Consider the following 18,042-nt stretch of genomic DNA (forward strand, 5'->3'; position numbering starts at 1 on the left):
CTATTGTATTTCCTACATACAGGTCACTCAAGGGTGCTTATCAGTTTGTTTACATTCCGTTCCATACTTTCAGATATCACACTTCAATTCTACACTTTAATACTTATTCAAGATTGTATTTATCCTTATTACTATTACTATAACAGCAGATCCTGGGCTTGGTGACTCAAGAGAATGGGCAATGTGCGAGGGGAAGTGAAACTCAACCCTGGCCTTCAATTCTACCAACCTAAATTAGACCTGATACTTATTTGCTAACTTTCACATCAGCAGCCTTTCCCATCAGAGGAGCACCCACTTGGTCAGGCTGCAAATAGAAGGCCTCTCACCACCTACTTACATATCGAAACCAAGAGGTCATCTAGGGAGTTGAGTAATCCCCTTGGCAGCGTTACTGCAGGCTCACTGTGCCTCTGGCCCTGCCCATGCCCATGATGGAATCCTCAGAACAAGCAGACGGGCTATGAACTGTTCTTGCCCCCATTTAACAGATGAGTCAGGGGAAGGAGCAGAGGCTCGTGGTGAAGCAGGCATTTGAATCCTGGTGGGATGACTTTAAGAGCTTAAATGCTTTTTTAAAAAAATTAAGGGAAAACTGCATAACAAAATGAACCATTTTATATTTTATTGATTTTGTACGAAGAAGAAGGGAGAGAGATAGTTAAAAACATCGATGAGAGAGAGTCATCGATCAGCTGCCTCTTGCACACCCCCTACTTGGTATGTGCCCGCAACCAAGGTACATGCCCTTGACCGGAATCGAACCCGGGACCTTTCAGTCCCCAAGCTGTCGCTCTGTCCATTGAGCCAAATCGGTTTTGGCACAAAATGAACCATTTTAAAGTGAACAATTCAGTGGTACAGTGTTGGGTAACCACTATGTCAGTCTCCTCCCAAAACATTTAATTGCCCCCCCCCCCCAAAAAAAAGACCCTATCCCCATTCAACAGTCACTCTCCATTGTGTCTTCCCAGAAGCTCCTGGCAGCCCCTAATCTACTTTCTATGTGTTTGTCTACTTTGGGTGTTTCGTGTTAATAGAATCATACAACGTGTTACCTTTTGTGTATGGTGTCTTTCAGGTAGCATGTCTCTGAGGCTCATCCATGTTGAAGCATGTATCCGTGTACCACCCTTGGCTATGGCTGAATAATATTCCATTGTGTGGATGGTCCACGTTTTGTTTATTCATCCATGTATTGATGGACATTTTGGTTGTTTCCACCTTTAGATGGAAGCTTAAATTAAAAAAAACATCCTCACTTGACAACCTGCTTATTGATTTTAGAGAGGGGGAAACGAGAGAGAGAGAGAGAGAGAGAGAGAGAGAGAGAGAGAGAGAGAGAGAGAGAAACATTGATGTGAGAGAGAAACATTGATCAGTTGCCTCCTATACTTGCCCTGACTGTGGATCAAAATGCAACCTAGATATGTGCCCTGCCAGGAATTGAGCCTGCAACTTTAGGATGTACAGGACGATGCTCCAACCCACTGAGCCACATTGGCTAGGGCTGTAATAAATGCCACTGAATTAAAATTTCAACCACTACCTTCATTAAGACAGTTTAGGTTAGTGGTCGGCAAACTCATTAGTCAACAGAGCCAAATATCAACAGTACAATGGTTGAAATTTCTTTGGAGAGCCACATTTTTTAAACGTAAACTTCTTCTAACACCACGTCTTCAAAATAGACTCACCCAGGCTGTGGTATTTTGTGGAAGAGCCACCCTCAAGGGGCCAAAGAGCCGCCTGTGGCTCTCAAGCTGCAGTTTTCCGACCACTGGTTTGGGTGGTCTCTAGTGCCTGGGATTAAAACTGTGGTGGAGAGATGAATGGAGTCCGTGGGGTTCCCGAGGAAGGAGTTCCAGAATCTTCCACAGGGTAGTGGAAGCGGTTAGAGAAGGCTTCACGTTGGAAGTTCTGTACCTGTTCAACATTAACGGCTCCCCCCACTCCCCCACTCCCCCACTCCCCCAATCTCAAGCCCTCGGTAACCACTCTGTATTACTTTTCTTTGTTGTGGTTAAAGAAAACACACACCATCAAACCTACTATTTTAACTATTTTTAAGTATGTTCTTATTGACCTTGACCAGAGGCACTTTATGTGGTGCCTGCAAACCCCAGGGGAAGGGGAGGGTGGGAGGGTGGTGGGGAGATGCAGACTCTCCAGATCCAGGAAGTATTCAGGCACTGGCCTCTTAAAGGAACAGGCAGAGAGGGGCCTAAATGGGACCTGAGAGGCTGGATAAGAGGGTGGGAGAGGCCCATTTCACAAGACCCAGTGAGTGCCAGGCCAGCACTGTGTCCTGGGGAGAAGTTGAAGCTAAGACAAACACCAGGCACAGGAGCAGAATGCTTTCCTCGCCCAGATACTGGGCATCAGGTGCCATGCAGGTTGATGGACATTCTCACATGCTGGACGGAGCAGCGGGGGAGAATCAGGCTTGAGGGAGGATGTGGAGCTCGGTTTGGGACACATTAAAAGTGAGGAGCATGTGGTCACTCAGGGAGACATGTCTCGGAGGACATGGGGATGGAGCCCTTAGGAGAGAGGCCTGAGCTGGAAGCACAATCTGGTAGACCTCCACAGAGCCCTGCTGTCGTGTCCTTGAACTTGAGTTCACGTCATTTCAGAGATGGATTGAGTCCACTTTGTGAGTTGTGTACAAGGTTGGACTCTGAAAACACAGGGTCGGACATAGTGCTTACTGTCCTTGCCCTGGGAAGGCTCATTGTTTGGTGGAAATCAGACTTTGATGCTTATAAGGGTCATCTTTTTAAAAAAGTATAATGTCCATCTTATTAAAGAGTAACATTCCTCTTGAAAAGAGCACAAATCAGCCCTGGCTAGTGAGGCTCAGTAGGTTGAGTCTGTGCACAAAGGTTGCTGGTTCAATTCCCAGTTTGGGCATATGCCCAAGTTGCAGGCTCAGTCCCCAGTGGGGGGCATGCAGTTGGCAGCGGGTCAGTGTCACATTGATGTTTCTCTCCCTCTCCCTTCCTCTCTCTCTCTCTAAAAAATCAAGAAAAGCATATTTAAAAATAGCTAAGATGGTCAATTTTATGTTTTTTTTAACCATAATAAATAAAAGTAATATATAGTAGTTACCGAGGGCTTGAGATTGGGGTGGGGGTGGGTGGGTAGGCAGTTAATGTTTATCAGGTACAGAAATTCAGTTGAGGATGATAAAGTTCTAGAGAGGGATGGTGGTGATCATTGCACAATGTGAATATATTTAAGGCATTATAAACCATATATACTTAAAAACAGTTAAAACCATAATTTTTAAATTGTGTATTTTTACAATAAAAATATTTTTAAAACAATCAAGTGTTGGTGAGGATGTGGTGCAGCTGGATCTCTCAGACACTGCTGGTGGGATTGGGAATTGGAAAAAGCTGGGCACACAAGCCAGCAATTCCACTCCAGGGGCATACCCAACAGAAATGCACACCACTGCTCTTGAAGTGTGTTCAAGGATGTCACCAGCGGCGCTAGTTGTGATGGCTGAAAAACCGGAACCGCCCAAGTTCCCATCAACAGGTCAATAGGTTGCAGGTTATTCATGCAATGCAAGAAGCAAATAAAACTCCACACAATGTGTGCGAATCCTACAAGCATTATATTGAGTAAAAAAACTCAGATATAAATGTCCATCTTCTGGCACACACGAACATCATGGGACATGAGGTATGGAGTGACCTTGCATGCTCCTTCAAAGTAGGAGTGAACAGTCCTGTTGGGGGTGTTTATGTGAGGCTACTAGAATAAATTTTGGAGATTTAAAAAATAATATCACAAGTTTCCAGTTATAAAAATAGTCATGGGGCCCTAGTCAGTTTAGCTCAGTGAATAGAGCTTTGGCCTGAAGGGTCCCAGGTTCAATTCTGGTCAAGGGCACATGCTCAGGTTATAGGCTCGATTCCCAATAGGGGGTGTGCAGAAGGCAGCCGATCCATGGCTCTCTCTCTCTCATTATTGATGTTTCTAACTCTCTGTCCCTCACCTTTTCTCTCTGAAATCAATAAAAAAAATATTTTAAAAAATAGTCATGGGGCCGAAGCCGGTTTGGCTCAGTGGTAGATTGTTGGTCTGCGGACTGAAAGGACCCGGATTTGATTCCGGTCAAGGGCATATACCTTGGTTGTGAGCACATCCTGGTAGGGGGTGTGCAAGAGGCAGCTGGTCGATGTTTCTCTCATTGACGTTTCTAGGTCTCTATCTCTCTCCCTTCCTCTCTGTAAAAAATCAATAAAATATATTTAAAAAAAATAGTCATGGGGCTGTAAAGTACAGCAAGGGGAATATAGTCAATAATATTGTAATAACTATGAATGGTGCTAGGTGATCACTAGACTTATCAGGGGGGTCACTTCATAAATTATATAAATGTTTAACCACTATGCTATACACCTGAAACTCACATAATATTGTATGTCAACTGTGATTGAAAAATAAATTGTAAAACAGTACTAGAATGGAGAAAGTCATAGGCATGAAGGAAAATTCTGATATGTTCGACCAGTGGTTTACCAGTAAATGTTTAACAACCAGATCGTTGGGTATAGAGTAGGGGTGTCGAACTCAATCAGAGAAGGGGCCAAAATCTAAAATCCAGCCTAAATCGCTAGCCGAATGGTTTACTGAACAGTCATAAACTGTCATTGTGATGGAAACGCAGCGGAGTGCAGTGATGACAGCGCGGTGCGGGCCACATTGCAAGGCCTGGCAGGACGGATTTGGCCCGTGGGCCTTGTGTTTGACACATGTGGTATAGAGAGTCCTGATTTGTGATGTTTTCCAATTTCCTTGGTGTAAATCTTGCCATCTTGTCCAACTCCAAGCACCCAATTTGAAGTCACTGAATCTGGAGTTGGGAAAAGAAGGGCACCATTGGCTCCTGCCAACAAGAGAGAGCCAGCTTCAATACACAACTGTACACAACATAATAAGAAATGTTTTTGCCTAGCAAAAATCACCATATGCTAAGTCAAAAGGCCATCAATACAATTTTTCAACTAATACTCAGCTGATTTCCTTAATATGACAGGAGTGTCTTTAAATCATTAAGAAATCCATAAGGAAATACAATGGTCCTTAAAAATAACTCAACCTAGTTATCTTTAACCTAGTCACAAAATGACAGGACACATTAAAATGATAGTGAGTTCACTTAGGATATCACCAAGGATGGAAATGTTTATCGGAGAAATAAGCACATTGCAGGGGTATAAACAGAACACCACCTAGGATTTGCCAATATCTGTAGAAATTATAAATATACCCTTTGATATAGGACTTGCTTCTCTAGAAAATTATTTTCCATACACACACACACATACACACACACACACACACACACGAGTAATGGATGTTCATACCAGTAATTCGTTACAGTATAATTTGTCTTAATTGAAGACAGAAAGTACCATAGTTTTCCACCAACAGGGACCAAGTACTTCATAGAATAATATACTTCCAATTGGAAGACCATGGAGTCGGCAGTAAGAACAGAGGATGTTTCCTATCTACTGATCCATCCAGAAAGTCCTCCAAGGAGGGCTTAGTTCATAGTCATGCACCAATGTAACTTCCTTCACTGCGACAAACACGTCGTGATGATGGAAGGCTTTAGTGATGAGGGGAGCTGAGTGAGGGATGTATGGGGCTGTGGGAGCTCTGAGGTGGGGGTGAGTGTGTGCCTGGAGGACAGAACAGATGAGCTGGGATGTGGAAGACTAATCTTTGAAGGCAAGAATGTGCAACTCTCTGGGGTACTGTGAACTTGCCTTGCACACAGTCGCTGCACAGTAGTGATGAATAGGTGCCGAATGACAGGCTTTGCAGATCTCCATAGAAGCCAACGCACAAATCACAGGATTTTGTGTAAAGTTTTGCTTTAATTTTTGGTAAAAAAAATGACATAGCCGAAACCGGTTTGGCTCAGTGGATAGAGCGTCAGCCTTCGGACTGAAAGGTCCCAGGTTCAATTCCGGTCAAGGGCATGTACCTTGGTTGTGGGCACATCCCCAGTAGGGGGTGTGCAGGAGGCAGCTGATCGATGTTTCTCTCATTGATGTTTCTAGCTCTCTATCCCTCCCCCTTCCTCTCTGTAAAATATCAATAAAATATATTTTTTTAAAAAAGAAAGAAAATGACATATATCTGCTTTTCTTCTCCCTATATCTGCTCACTCACAACCAGAAGGAATAATAGTTCAGAAGGCCAGAAGTGAGAGGTGAACAAAAGTTTGTGTTTCTCTGTAGAGACAGGGCCAGCTCAGCAAAGTGCTTCCCTAATGTGCAGAGGTGGGTTGGGGGTGAGAAGGAAGGTTGGAGTATCCCTGTGTCTGGCCCTTTCTTTCTGGATCTGGTATCCAAGACCTTCCTTGTGTCCTCAAGTGTTTCTCATCCCTCCGTTTTTGGAGGCCCCAGTGGAGTCATTTCCATGACAAGAAAAACAGGAGTGAGGCCAGCGTCTGGTGGAATGCTGGCTCTGGGGGATGAGCAGCTGGTGTGCTGTGGTTTGGGGCTTGAGGGACTTAGAGAAGGGGTCACCTGGGAGAGGCCACAGGGAAGGAGGAAGCCAGCTCCCACGGGGGTGCTCCTGAGCTGGGTGAAGTCCGGAAGGAGAGGCACATGTAAGAAAATATTGGGAGGACACGAACTTCCTGTTTTCAGCCCTAGGGGCACCCACACTTCCTTCCACTTTTTGACTGTGGGGCTCTGGACAGTCTGGGCTAGTAAGTGCGGGAAGTGTCTGCCCAGAAGTTGGGGTGGGAGCCCTGGGGTGGTTGAGATCATCCGCGGAGAGAGACCAGAAGGCTTCAGACAGAAATATGAGAAAACCCTGGAAAAGGGATAGCCTGGCCCTGACCAAAGGAGTTAAAACCAGCTCAAATGGGGAAAGACAGCCAGCACAACTGAAGTTCTTCAGCTGGTCGGGAGGACAGATACAAAATTAAAAGGAAACCTCATTTCTCCCAAGGTCTTACAACGACTATACAATGTCATAAGGACCCATGCTTTCCTCCCATGATGCTCCGCGTCTGGTTTTGCTATTCCCGTCTAACTACTCAACCCAGCATCTAATTCCTAGCTAACACCCATACTGGGTGAAGGGCCCAAGCATGCGGGAGCGGCACGTCCTGGAAGGTCCTGGACACCACTGACCAGCATCATTGACCAGGATGTCACCAGACCCTTCCCCAGGCCCCTCCTACTCTGCACTGGGGTCCGTGAATAGTTGACCTCCCTCAGGCGCTCCACCCACCACCCTAGAGACACCTGGGAAGTGTTGTGTTGGGGAGCTGTTCCTGTCCATGGTTCTGAAATAGGGTCTCCAGAGGCTTCTGTCCCAGTTTGAGGTCAGGAGGGAAAAGGGGTGGGAATGGATGGAACCATAGGGGGAGCAGACCATCGGGAGTGGTGGAGTCTGGTCTACCACCTCTCCTCTTCTCTCTCAGGGATTGTATATCCTGAGGGTGAGGTCCGTCTGTCCCACCTGGCTGAGCCTCAGGCAGGAGGATGTTTGTGCTAAGGCTGTCTTCTGTCCTGCGTAAGCCTCCTTTCAATAAGCTTGCTTCATGCCAGCCTCACCCAAACGAACAAAATCTCTCAAAGTGAGAGGCTGGTCTTCACAGTTGAGGGTCAGAGTCACGGATATTAGACACTCTGCTTGGATCCCTTTCTCCAGTTTTGTCCACTCACCCCCATGCTTCTGGGCAGGGGAGGGGTAGTTTCTGGTCTGATGGGGAAGAGAAGCACTTCCTGGACTCTTATTCCTGGTTCTGATTGATTCCTCTTGCTGGACTCACCTGACAGTGTCAGAGGGACTTGGAGGGAAATGATTTTGATTCTGAGTCAGGATGTGGGAAACCACGGGTCTGAGTGTCTGTCCTCTGTTGGGCTAGTGACTGATGAGGTGCCCTGCTTCTATATTGTTCCCTACCGATTTTATTTATTTATTTATTTATTTTTTGAGAGAGAGAGAGAGAGAGACAGAGAGGAATGGAGAGAGAAAGAGACACATGGATGTGAGAGCAGGACATGGATCAGCTGCCTCCTGCACGGCCCCTACTGGGAATCGAGCCGGTCACCTGGGCATGTTCTCTGACCTGGAATCAAACCAGCAACCTTTCGGTGCACAGGACAGCACACAGCCAACTGAGCCACACCAGGCAGCGCCATTGGTTTGTTATTGCATGTGCCCAGCTGAGGCTGGAGCCCACAGCCTTGGCATAACAGGACGATGCTCTAACCCACTGAGCTACCGGCCAGGTTCCATGTGTACTTTTATTTAATCCTCATAGCAACCCTGCAATGTAGAACTTCTCATGCCTGATCACAGATCAGGAAATCAAGTCCCAGAGGGGTAAGGTGGCTCCAGGGGTGTCATATTCTTCTTAATCGGCAGAAAGAGGAGGAGCTTGCTCCCAGGTCTCTTTGACTGCAATGCCTGAGGTAGTTCCAATAGGTCAGGAACAGTAGTTTGTAAACCCACTGCCCATTGAGTGCTGTCCTGTGGGGATGTGAGGTCTCCAAAAATCAGCTGGTAGGTCCCCCTTCCCATGGAGGATATGGATGTTTCGGCCTCTCAGTGGGTCCTGACATTTGCGTATTCCGATTCGGGGCTCGTCTGAGGAGGTTTCTTCTCCTTAAAGCGGATGGAGGCATAATACACGTCTGGCTCCACCCTCAAGGCCGGGGTGGCCCCTGCAGGGCTGGTGGAGTCAGCCAGGCTGTCTGATTCAGGCGTCTTCTGCTGACCCTGTGTGGAGAGCAAAGAACAACGGGGTCAGAGCAGGGAGAGGGCAGGGGGAGGAGTCCCTGCAATGAATTTGATTGTAACATGATCTTTGTTCATCCTTCCATTTTAAAAAAATTATATATATATATAATCAAATATAATATATATATTTGATTTTTTACAGAGAGGAAGGGAGAGGGATAGAGAGCTAGAAACATCAATGAGAGAGAAACATCGACCAACTGCTTCCTGCACACCCCCTACTGGGGATGTGCCCACAACCAAGGTACATGCCCTTGACCGGAATGGAACCTGGGACCCTTCAGTCCGCAGGCCAATGTTCTATCCACTGAGCCAAATTGGTTTCGGCTCCATTTTTTTTTTAAGTAAAATTTTTAAATTTATGTTTTGTTAATCCTCACCTGAGCATATCTTTTTCCATTGATTTTTAGAGGGGAGAGAGAGAGAGAGAGAGAGAGAGAGAGAGAGAGAGAGAGAGAGAGAGACATTGTTGTGAGAGAGTCACATCTCTTGGTTGCCTCCTGCATGCACCCCGAATGGGGTGGGGATGGAACCTGTAACCCAGGTATGTTCTCTTGACCGAAAATTGAATCCACAACTGTGTGGGATGACACTAACACCGTCAGTGCATTCTTTCATCCTTTTATTGAATATTTCTCAAGGTCCCATTTATTCACTTATCCAACAAATACAGCTTTTATTGGTTGCTTTCCAATTCTACTGACCTTTGTGGGAAATACTATTATTTTACGGAGAAAGACAATAAGTCTCAGAGAAGTTAGGTACTTCTCAAGGTCACACATCTGCTGGTCATGAACTCCACCCCTGGTCTCTCAGAGCTCTCCTATGTGCCGACACTGGCTATACAGGGAGGTGTTTATGAAAAAGGACTTCTCCTGTGTGTCTCTCCTTTCCTCCCTTTAAAAAAGAACCCCCCCACACCCCTGCCGCCGAAACCGGTTTGGCTCAGTGGATAGAGCGTCAGACTGCGGACTGAAAGGTCCCAGGTTCGATTCCGGTCAAGGGCATGTACATTGGTTGCGGGCACATCCCAACTGGAGGGTGTGCAGGAGGCAGCTGGTCGATGTCTCTCATCGATGTTTCTAGCTCTCTATCTCTCTCCCTTCCTCTCTGTAAAAAATCAATAAAATATATTTTAAAAAATAAAAAGACACCCCCCCCCAGAAGGGAGGGCATGTATGGGTGGGGGAATGGTATATGTACAGAGATAATAATTTAATAAAAAAAATTTTAAAAGACCCCCCTGCAAGGATATGCTTTTATTGATTTATAGAAAGAAAGGAAGAGAGAGAGAGAGAAACATTGATGTGAGAGAGAAACATTGATCTGTTGCCTCCCGTATGTGCCCCAATCAGGCATCAAACCTGCCACCTTTTGGTGTGTGAGATGACGCCCTAACCAACTGAGCCACCCATCCAGGGATCTCCTTTTACTCTTATAAACCAAGCAATTCTCTGACACCAGCTGGGTGTCCTACAACTGGACTCAATTCTGACACCATCTACCTGAAGGTATTGTCAGATCCCCACAGGTTAAAGGCTCAGGCCCACCAGAACCCCCACCCCCACCGCCACTTCAGATGCCAATCACAAGCCCAGCTTGCCACCTGTGCTTCTGACCAACTGGCGGTAAATCAGAGGTTCCCATGATTCCCTCCTCACGTTCAATGAATTCACTAGAGTGACTCCCAGAATTCAGGGAGACCGTTTACCAGCCACAGAGCAGCTTGTGATGGAAGGATGTGACACAGGATACAGAGGAGCATCCCGATGAAGAGATGCATGGGTCCAGGTATGAGAGGAAGGGCAAGGAGCTTTTGTGTTCTTGCCAAGTGCACCATCCTCCCAGCGCCTCCGCAGGTTCACCAACTTGAAATCTCCCTCAGCCCCAGACTCGGCATTTTTATGGAGGGTTCGTCGTGTAGACAAGATCAATAATTAATTTCGTTTCCAGCACCTCTCCCCTCTCTGGACAATGGAGGATGGGGCTTAAACTTCTAATTATTGCTCAGTCTTTCTGGTGACCAGCCCCCATCCAGGAATCCACAAGAGTTGCCTCATTGCACTCTGGCTGGTGTGTTCAGTGGTTAGAGTGCCGGCCTGTGCTCTGAAGGGTCATGGGTTGAATTCCTGGTCAAGGGAAGGTACCTGAGTTGCAGGTTTGATTGCTGGCCCCCAGTCTGGCACCTAGGGGAGGCAATCAATCAGTGACCTATGGGAGTCAATCAGTGTGTCTCTTCCACCTCTCTCTCTCTCCACTCTTTCTAAAAAAAATCAATGAAGAAAATATCCTCAGGTGAGGATTAACAACAACAACAAAAATGTTGCCTCATAGAAAAAAAGAAAAGAAAAAAAGACCCTTGACTCCAGAGTTACTGCAACATTTCTCAAACAAGGCTTTTCACTTCCTCTTCCTCCATTCTCTCTTGAACACAACCCACTTATTAAGATATCTGCCTCTGTAAGGCCAGCAGATCTGCCTTTGTCCAGATCAGTTCTGATCCTACTTAGCTAAATTTAAACCAGTGGCTCCCAACATGGGGCACACGCCCCACAGGGGGGAAATTTGATTTAAAAAATATATATTTTATTGATTTTTTACAGAGATGAAGAGAGAGGGACAGAGAGCTAGAAACATCTATGAGAGGGAATCATCGACTAGCTGCCTCCTGCACCGCCTACTGGGGGAGTGCCCGAAACCAAGGTACATGCCCTTGACTGAAATCAAACGCAGAACCTTTCAGTCCACAGGCCGACACTCTGTCCACTGAGCCAAACTGGTTTCAGCAGAAATTTGATTTTAAAGGGAGTGCAATTTGAGAATGAGTTATTAACAGTGAAATTTTGCATTTCTTACGGTTATAGGGACCTCGTATTCAGTATATAAATATATAGTGTGACATATATATATATATATATATATATATATATATATATATATGCATTTCAGTTCTCTATTATATGTTTTGAAAGTCTATTTGCTATTTTTTCATGTCACTTCATATTATTGTTATTTTTTAAAACAACTTCTTAGGGATTTCGTCCTCAGTACTTCCACTGTCTTTTCATTCTTTATTTTTCTCTTTCACAGATGCCATGTTCTTTGGAAGCTTGTTTAGACCATTTAATGGCCTTTTAGGCTTCCTCCATGTGAATAGAAGTTAACTTTTTGAATAAAAAGAATTCTATGTCAGGGGGGTGGTAGGGCATCAGGGTTTTAGAGATGCTTAGGTGGGGCATGGCCAAAAAGCTGTCATTTCTCAGCTCCTATCTTACCAGACTTATTAGCATTTGAAAAAAGGTGAGCACTCTTTCCTGCTTGAAGTTCCATCCCCTTTGGCTACTAGGACCCAACCCTACACTCTCCTGGTCAAATTTTTTTCTTCAGTGATCTTTTTGCTCTTTTCACCACGTCTCCCTGACTCTTAAGTGTTGGGAGGCCCCAGGACTCTGTCTGCAGACCCCTTCTTTCCTTTATGGCTTCATCCACTATCAGACCTTTATGTGGAAGACTGCCAAATCTCCATGCCTCCCACCTGGACCCCTCTCCTGAACTCCAGACTCTGCCCATCTACTTGTCATCTTCATATAAACATCTCAGAAGTGCCTCAAACTTAGAGTAACCAAAACAAAATTTGATCACCTCTCAAAAACATACCTTTCTTGCAGTGTTGGCAATTTCAAGAATTGGTACTTCAATTCTTTAAGTTGCCCAGGGCAACCGCATTAGAGTCATTCTTGGTATCTATGGACATTTGTGGACATCTAGGACTATCTATGGTCCCCTATGACATCATTGGACATCCATGACATCCACGAATATATCCATGGCAATCAATGGACATCTCTGACCATCTTTGAATATCTATGACATTTCTGAACATCCATAATACCCTTAGAGTTATCTTTGACATCTATGGACTTCTATAAACATGTAAGAGCATCTATGACTACAGATGGGCCTCTATGACATCACTGGATATCTATGACATCACTGGATATCTATGACACCTATGAAGTAAAGACAGTGAGCTCACACACAAGCATATTCTAACATTCCTTTGGGAAATCCTGTTGACCCCACCTTCAGGATGTATCCAGACCCCAACTGCTTCACACCAGATTCATCACGCATGCCCTGACTAAGTCTGTTTTATGGGCTGAACGATGTCTCCCAAATTCATATGTTGAAGCTCTAACTCCCAATGTGTCTATATTTGGTGATAGGGCCTTTAAAGAGGTACTTAATTTTTTAAAATGGGATCATTAGAGTAGGACGCAACATGATTTAAATCTTTATAAAAAGAAGAGAGACCAGGAATGCATGGGCATAGGAAAAAGGCTATGAGAAAGCAAGAAGGTGGCCATCTGCAAGCTCGGGAGGGACATTTTACATTTGTAATGTAATAACTTGTAAAAATACAGATATTGACAAGTGGGAGATACTGGCCGAAGGAAAATATACAAAAGCATGGGTGATGGCTGATCGTGCGCTCAAAAACCTCACAGTGGTATCCACATAAGTTAGAGTTCAATGAGAGTCAGAACTTGGAGGATGAGCAGGAACAGGGCGGGTTGAGGCAGGCATGCGAAGAGGAAGGGACAGCCGAGCGATGGTTCTGAGATGCAAAAAGCTTACTCTGCTGAGGCCAGTGAGCAGGTGAGTGCGGGAGGCACAAAGCATGGAAGGTGACTGGTTTTTCCTGCCTCAAATGCCAGACCAAGTTGTCTGGGTGCTTGGCAGTGTGGAGAACCAGTGCATTTCAGACTTGGGTGTGATGGGGAGGAGAGGTGGGAGGCTGCAGCAGACATGCTTTGCAGTGTATTAGTGCAGAAGAGCTGGTGGAGGACTGAGAAGGACAGGGATGAGCCTCTGGTTGGATATCAGGGACAAGAATACCAATGGTGAGATGGAGAGCCCAGCAGAAGTATATTTGGGGGTTGTATTAACCGTGTGCATTATATATCTATATCTATATCTATATCTATATCTATATCTATATCTATATCTATATCTATATCTATATTTAAATATATTTTATTCAGGTTTTACAGAGAGGAAGAGAGAGGGATAGAAATCTAGAAACATCGACGAGAGAGAAACATCTACCAGCTGCCTCTTGCACACTCCCTACTGGGGATGTGCCCACAACCAATGTACATGCCCTTGACCGGAATCGAACCTGGGACTCTTCAGTCTGCAGGCCGATGCTCTATCCACTGAGCCAAACAGGCTTCGGCTGCATTTTATATCTTGATGTCTGGGGCTTTGGTAACCCTAGAGAAACTGTCCCTGCCAGGATTAGCTAATTGCTAAAGATAGTAAAGGACTTGCCTGCAAGTGTGACTTTCATATTGCAAACCAGCCTGTCCAGTCCAAACTCCATACCTCCAACCATCTCCCTTATGGAAATCTTACACTTCTGACCAGTCCCCTCCTGCCCTGATCACACCAGGACCAGGGACCAGACAACAAGGGACAGCCCCATACATACCAGAGCCTGTTGAAATTATTCAAACTAGCTAGTCCTAAGCCTGCCTCCCCTGCCTCACCTCACCTCACCTTCCCCATGAAAACCACCGTCAAGGTTCCTGCCCCCGTTTTTCCGGTCCCTCCCTCTGCCTCCTGACCGACCCTGGTGCTGCCCTGTGTGGCCCTGAGGTGTGATGTTTCCCCCCTCTTCTCGGGAACTGTGAGGAACAAATTGTGGCAGTGGTCTCCTGATCTGTTGGCCTGACATGCCTGAATAACAGTAAAATCTTCATTTTCCCAAAAGAGTGGGAAGGTGAAGAGCTCGTTTCTGGACATGCTGAATGGAACAAAAAGGTGGGCCACCCAGGAAGTGGGGGCAGGGTTGCGTGCCAAGATGTCCATGTTACTCACCAGGGAAGCTGGCCCTGTGGCAGGGTGGATGTTGTCCATGCCCATCGCTGCCCTGGCTTTCTTCCTGCGAGTCTTCACTCTGTTGGGAGTTGCCAGGGTCTTTGACACAGGGTCACTCTTTGAGGCTGGAGTGAGTGCCAGGGAAGATCAAGGGTGGGGCAAGACCAAGAGCCTTCATAACAAGACTTTGGAACAAGGTCTTCCCCCACCACCACCCCTCCTCCCACCAACTCAAGCGTGGCTCAGTGGCTACCAGCTAGATTCTCACCACCACAGCACCCCTCACCCTTGCTCTGGGCCCTCACCACCCCTCCAGGTCCCTATTCTCCAGCTCTGGCCCACACCTGTCCCGTCTCACACAAAATAGATGAGGCAGAGGCAGCCAGCCAGCAGTGCAGTGATACCGGCTCCCGCGACGGCCGCCTGAACCACGTCTGCCTTCGTCCTCAGTTCCCCTGCAGACAAGAGGGACCTGGGTGAACTCCAAGCTCGAGGAGCAGGCATGTGTCCCCTCTTCTCAAGCATGAAGAGGTGGGTGCCCCTCTCCTCCATCCAGGGCTGAGCAACTGGGTCCTCCAGAAGCATGGGGTGAAGGGCATGGTCAACGTGACATCTCCTATCCAGTCCCCACACACCTCATCTTTTCTAGGACCTGGGTACTTCTCCATCTAGGGTTTCCCTGCCACAGACCTGAAACCTGGCTGCAGCAGGACCTTGATCCTCAGAGTCCCATGGGCACTCCAGAGAGAGAGAGACACACACACACAGAGCACTGTGGGATGCCGAAAGACCTGTCTCTTCTTTCTTCCTGGGAAGGTGTCAGAATCTTCTCTCCTGACCTGCATCACCACCCTTTGCCCACCATCCAGAACTGAAATACCATTGCTGACATGTACACTTGAGGAACTGTTTGACATTGAAATTGGGTCTCAAAAGAACTGGTGGCCCAGAAAGAAACTCACTACAGACTGATGCATATGCCTTTCAGCATAACGATTATTGCTTGTCTCATTTTTGATTCTTATAAGTATATCTCCAGTAGGACATGATCTCACTCATCTAGGGGAAATGGTGAACAACATAGACTGATCAACAACAACAGACCCAGAGATAAGGAGCCATGGGTCAGACTGTTGGACCTCAAAGGGAGGGTGGGGATAAAAGGGAGAGATCAACCAAAGGACTTGTGTGCATACATATGAGCCTAACCAGTGGTCAAGGACAATAGGGAGGTGGGGACATGAGTGTGGGGGGGTGGGGTATGGGAATGGGGGGTTGAGGACAAATATGCGATACCTTAATCAATAAAGAAAAAAATTTTTTTTTAAAGAATCTCTCCTGGCCTCCACTGTCCCTGTTGCTCAGGGTCAAAGGTGATCTTTTGTGCCTCCAGAGTCCAGAAGAAGGTGAAAGTGGGGAGATTCTCAGACCTACAGGTGAGACCCAACAGCTCTCCTGGTCTCGTCTAGCCATGCCTCCCAGGAACACAATGCCTGGCATCAGGGATGTGTCTCTGGGTATCACCTGTCACAGTCTGAACTGAGAGAGTCCTAGCAGAGTCACTGACCAGTGCAGGTGGGGACCAGATGCCATCACCAACAGGAATAGAGCAGGAGGAGGATGGGGTTCTAGAGACAGGTCAAGGTGAGGGCCAAAGGATGTTCAGGCAAAAAAAAAAAAAATAGAGATTTTCAGAGAAGTGAAACTGCCTTACATAATACTATCATGATGTACACATGTCATTGTACAATGTCCAAGCCCATTGAGTGTACAACACACAAGAGTAAACCATAATTATGAGTTTTGGTGGACAATGGTGTGCAAATGTCCCCTCTGGTGGGGGATGTGCGTGGGAGGGAGGGTGTGAGAGGTTTAGGGGAAATCTCTCTACTTTCTGTCTCCTGCTTAATATTTCTGTGCAGTTATGGCTGCTTCTATAAAGTCTACTCAAAAATGCTCCAAGGCATTTGTAACTGGGGGAAGATAAAGAGCATCTGTAGGGTGGGCGGGGAGGCTGTGGTCCCTCTGGGCAGAAAGTGGTCGGAGGGTATTGGGGAAGAGGTCAGATAGGGCTGCTCATGTTTAACTGCACCCACACCTCCCTGCTGAACTCTGAAGTCCAGCTCTGAATCGACCAGACAGAGACCCACGTCAGTCAATGCCCCGTGGCAGAAGGCTCCTTCCCACCTGCACCGTCTCCCAGGCAATCACCTGCTGTTGGGTTCTGCGAAGCACCTAGGACAGGAAGAAAGGAATTCCTTTCTCAGTGGACTGAGTTGGAGTAAGGGTCATTTAGGCATTTCAACATCCACCCTCAGAGACCACGGAAATGCAAGAGGGACAGGGCTTTGTGCTCTAGGTCCCCGACACAGCCAGGTCCCCAGGACAAAGCACACAGCACCCCTGCCAGGCCCCCTGCTCTGCACACCCTCAGAAGCCTGGTGCTCCGACCCAGAACTCACAGGTGACATTGAGCTGGATGGTTCTCTCCATGGTGACACCAATGGCAGGAAAGTGCACCTGACAGGTGAGGTTGGTGCCGTGGTCCTGGGGCCGTGGGGTGAGGGTGAGCACGGAGGAGAGGCGGGTCCTGGGGCCCAGGGAGCTGTGGGCAGCTGAGTTCCAGGAGAAGGTGGGGGGCGTGCCCCGCTCACAGGCCCAGGGCACAGAGCAGGTCAGGTTCCTGGGGCGGCCACACTCCAGGGTCCCCGGGATGTGGATGTCAGGTGTGTGGTTGAGGGCTGGAGAGGAGGGGAGAGAGGGGATCAGGAGGAAGGGTCCCAGGTGCAGTCCTGAGAGAAGCCTTGTGCTTTGGATCAGCTCCTCTCTCTGAGCCCAACACACTGCACCCCGACCCCCTCCCAGGATGGGGCCCATCCCAGCCCTGTGAGGGGCCATCATAACTTCCCCTGAGACCTGTCCTGGAGCCCGTTCCTTACCTGTCACATGCACGGAGAGCATGTTCTCTGTGTAAGAATATTTTTCTTTTAGGTAATTTATTCTCTCCACCCGAAAAAAATATGATCCCTCATCTGTCCTCTGGGCGTCTCTGATGTCCAGGGAGCAGTTTTTGGTCTGCGGATCCCCGAGGAGGTGGAATCGGCCCTGGGTCTCCTCCTGCACTTTACGAAATGGGTTGTTTGTGGCCACAGCAGCATCCTGGAATTCCTTAGCTCCTTCTGGGAACCAGTAGCCATATGCAGGAGAAGGATAATTCCACCGGTGGGTGAAGGTGCAGGGCACAAACACGCACAGGCCCTCCTGCACCGTCACGGGCGTCAGCACTGTCAGTGTGTAGAAGCTTCCACGCTGAGCCAGGGACCCTGCAGGGAAAGGAGGTCAGCAGCAGTCCCTGACCCACTGCCC

The 18,042-nt window shown here is 47.3% G+C and overlaps 1 protein-coding gene across 5 annotated transcripts in view; it reads right to left on the bottom strand.

The window, feature by feature from the left end:
• Positions 1-8,278: 8,278 nt before the first annotated feature.
• CD33 (CD33 molecule) overlaps positions 8,279-18,042 on the bottom strand; it is a 56,218-nt gene continuing 46,454 nt past the window's right edge. For 2 of the 5 annotated variants that reach the window (XM_045578878.1, XM_045578880.1), the window contains exons 2-7: positions 17,616-17,999; positions 17,139-17,417; positions 16,864-16,911; positions 15,035-15,131; positions 14,677-14,755; positions 8,279-8,772 (exon numbers count right to left, since the gene is read on the bottom strand). In XM_045578878.1, coding sequence (XP_045434834.1) covers positions 8,599-8,772; positions 14,677-14,755; positions 15,035-15,131; positions 16,864-16,911; positions 17,139-17,417; positions 17,616-17,999 — 1,061 coding nt within the window. In that variant the 3' untranslated portion in view covers positions 8,279-8,598. Of the gene's footprint in view, positions 8,773-14,676; positions 14,756-15,034; positions 15,137-16,863; positions 16,912-17,138; positions 17,418-17,615; positions 18,000-18,042 lie in introns of all 5 variants that reach the window. The other 3 variants (XM_045578879.1, XM_045578876.1, XM_045578877.1) reach the window with 2 other exon arrangements.

Source organism: Pipistrellus kuhlii, unplaced genomic scaffold (genome assembly GCF_014108245.1).
Source record: "Pipistrellus kuhlii isolate mPipKuh1 unplaced genomic scaffold, mPipKuh1.p scaffold_m20_p_108, whole genome shotgun sequence".
In the NCBI taxonomy this organism is placed as follows: Eukaryota; Metazoa; Chordata; class Mammalia; order Chiroptera; family Vespertilionidae; genus Pipistrellus; species Pipistrellus kuhlii.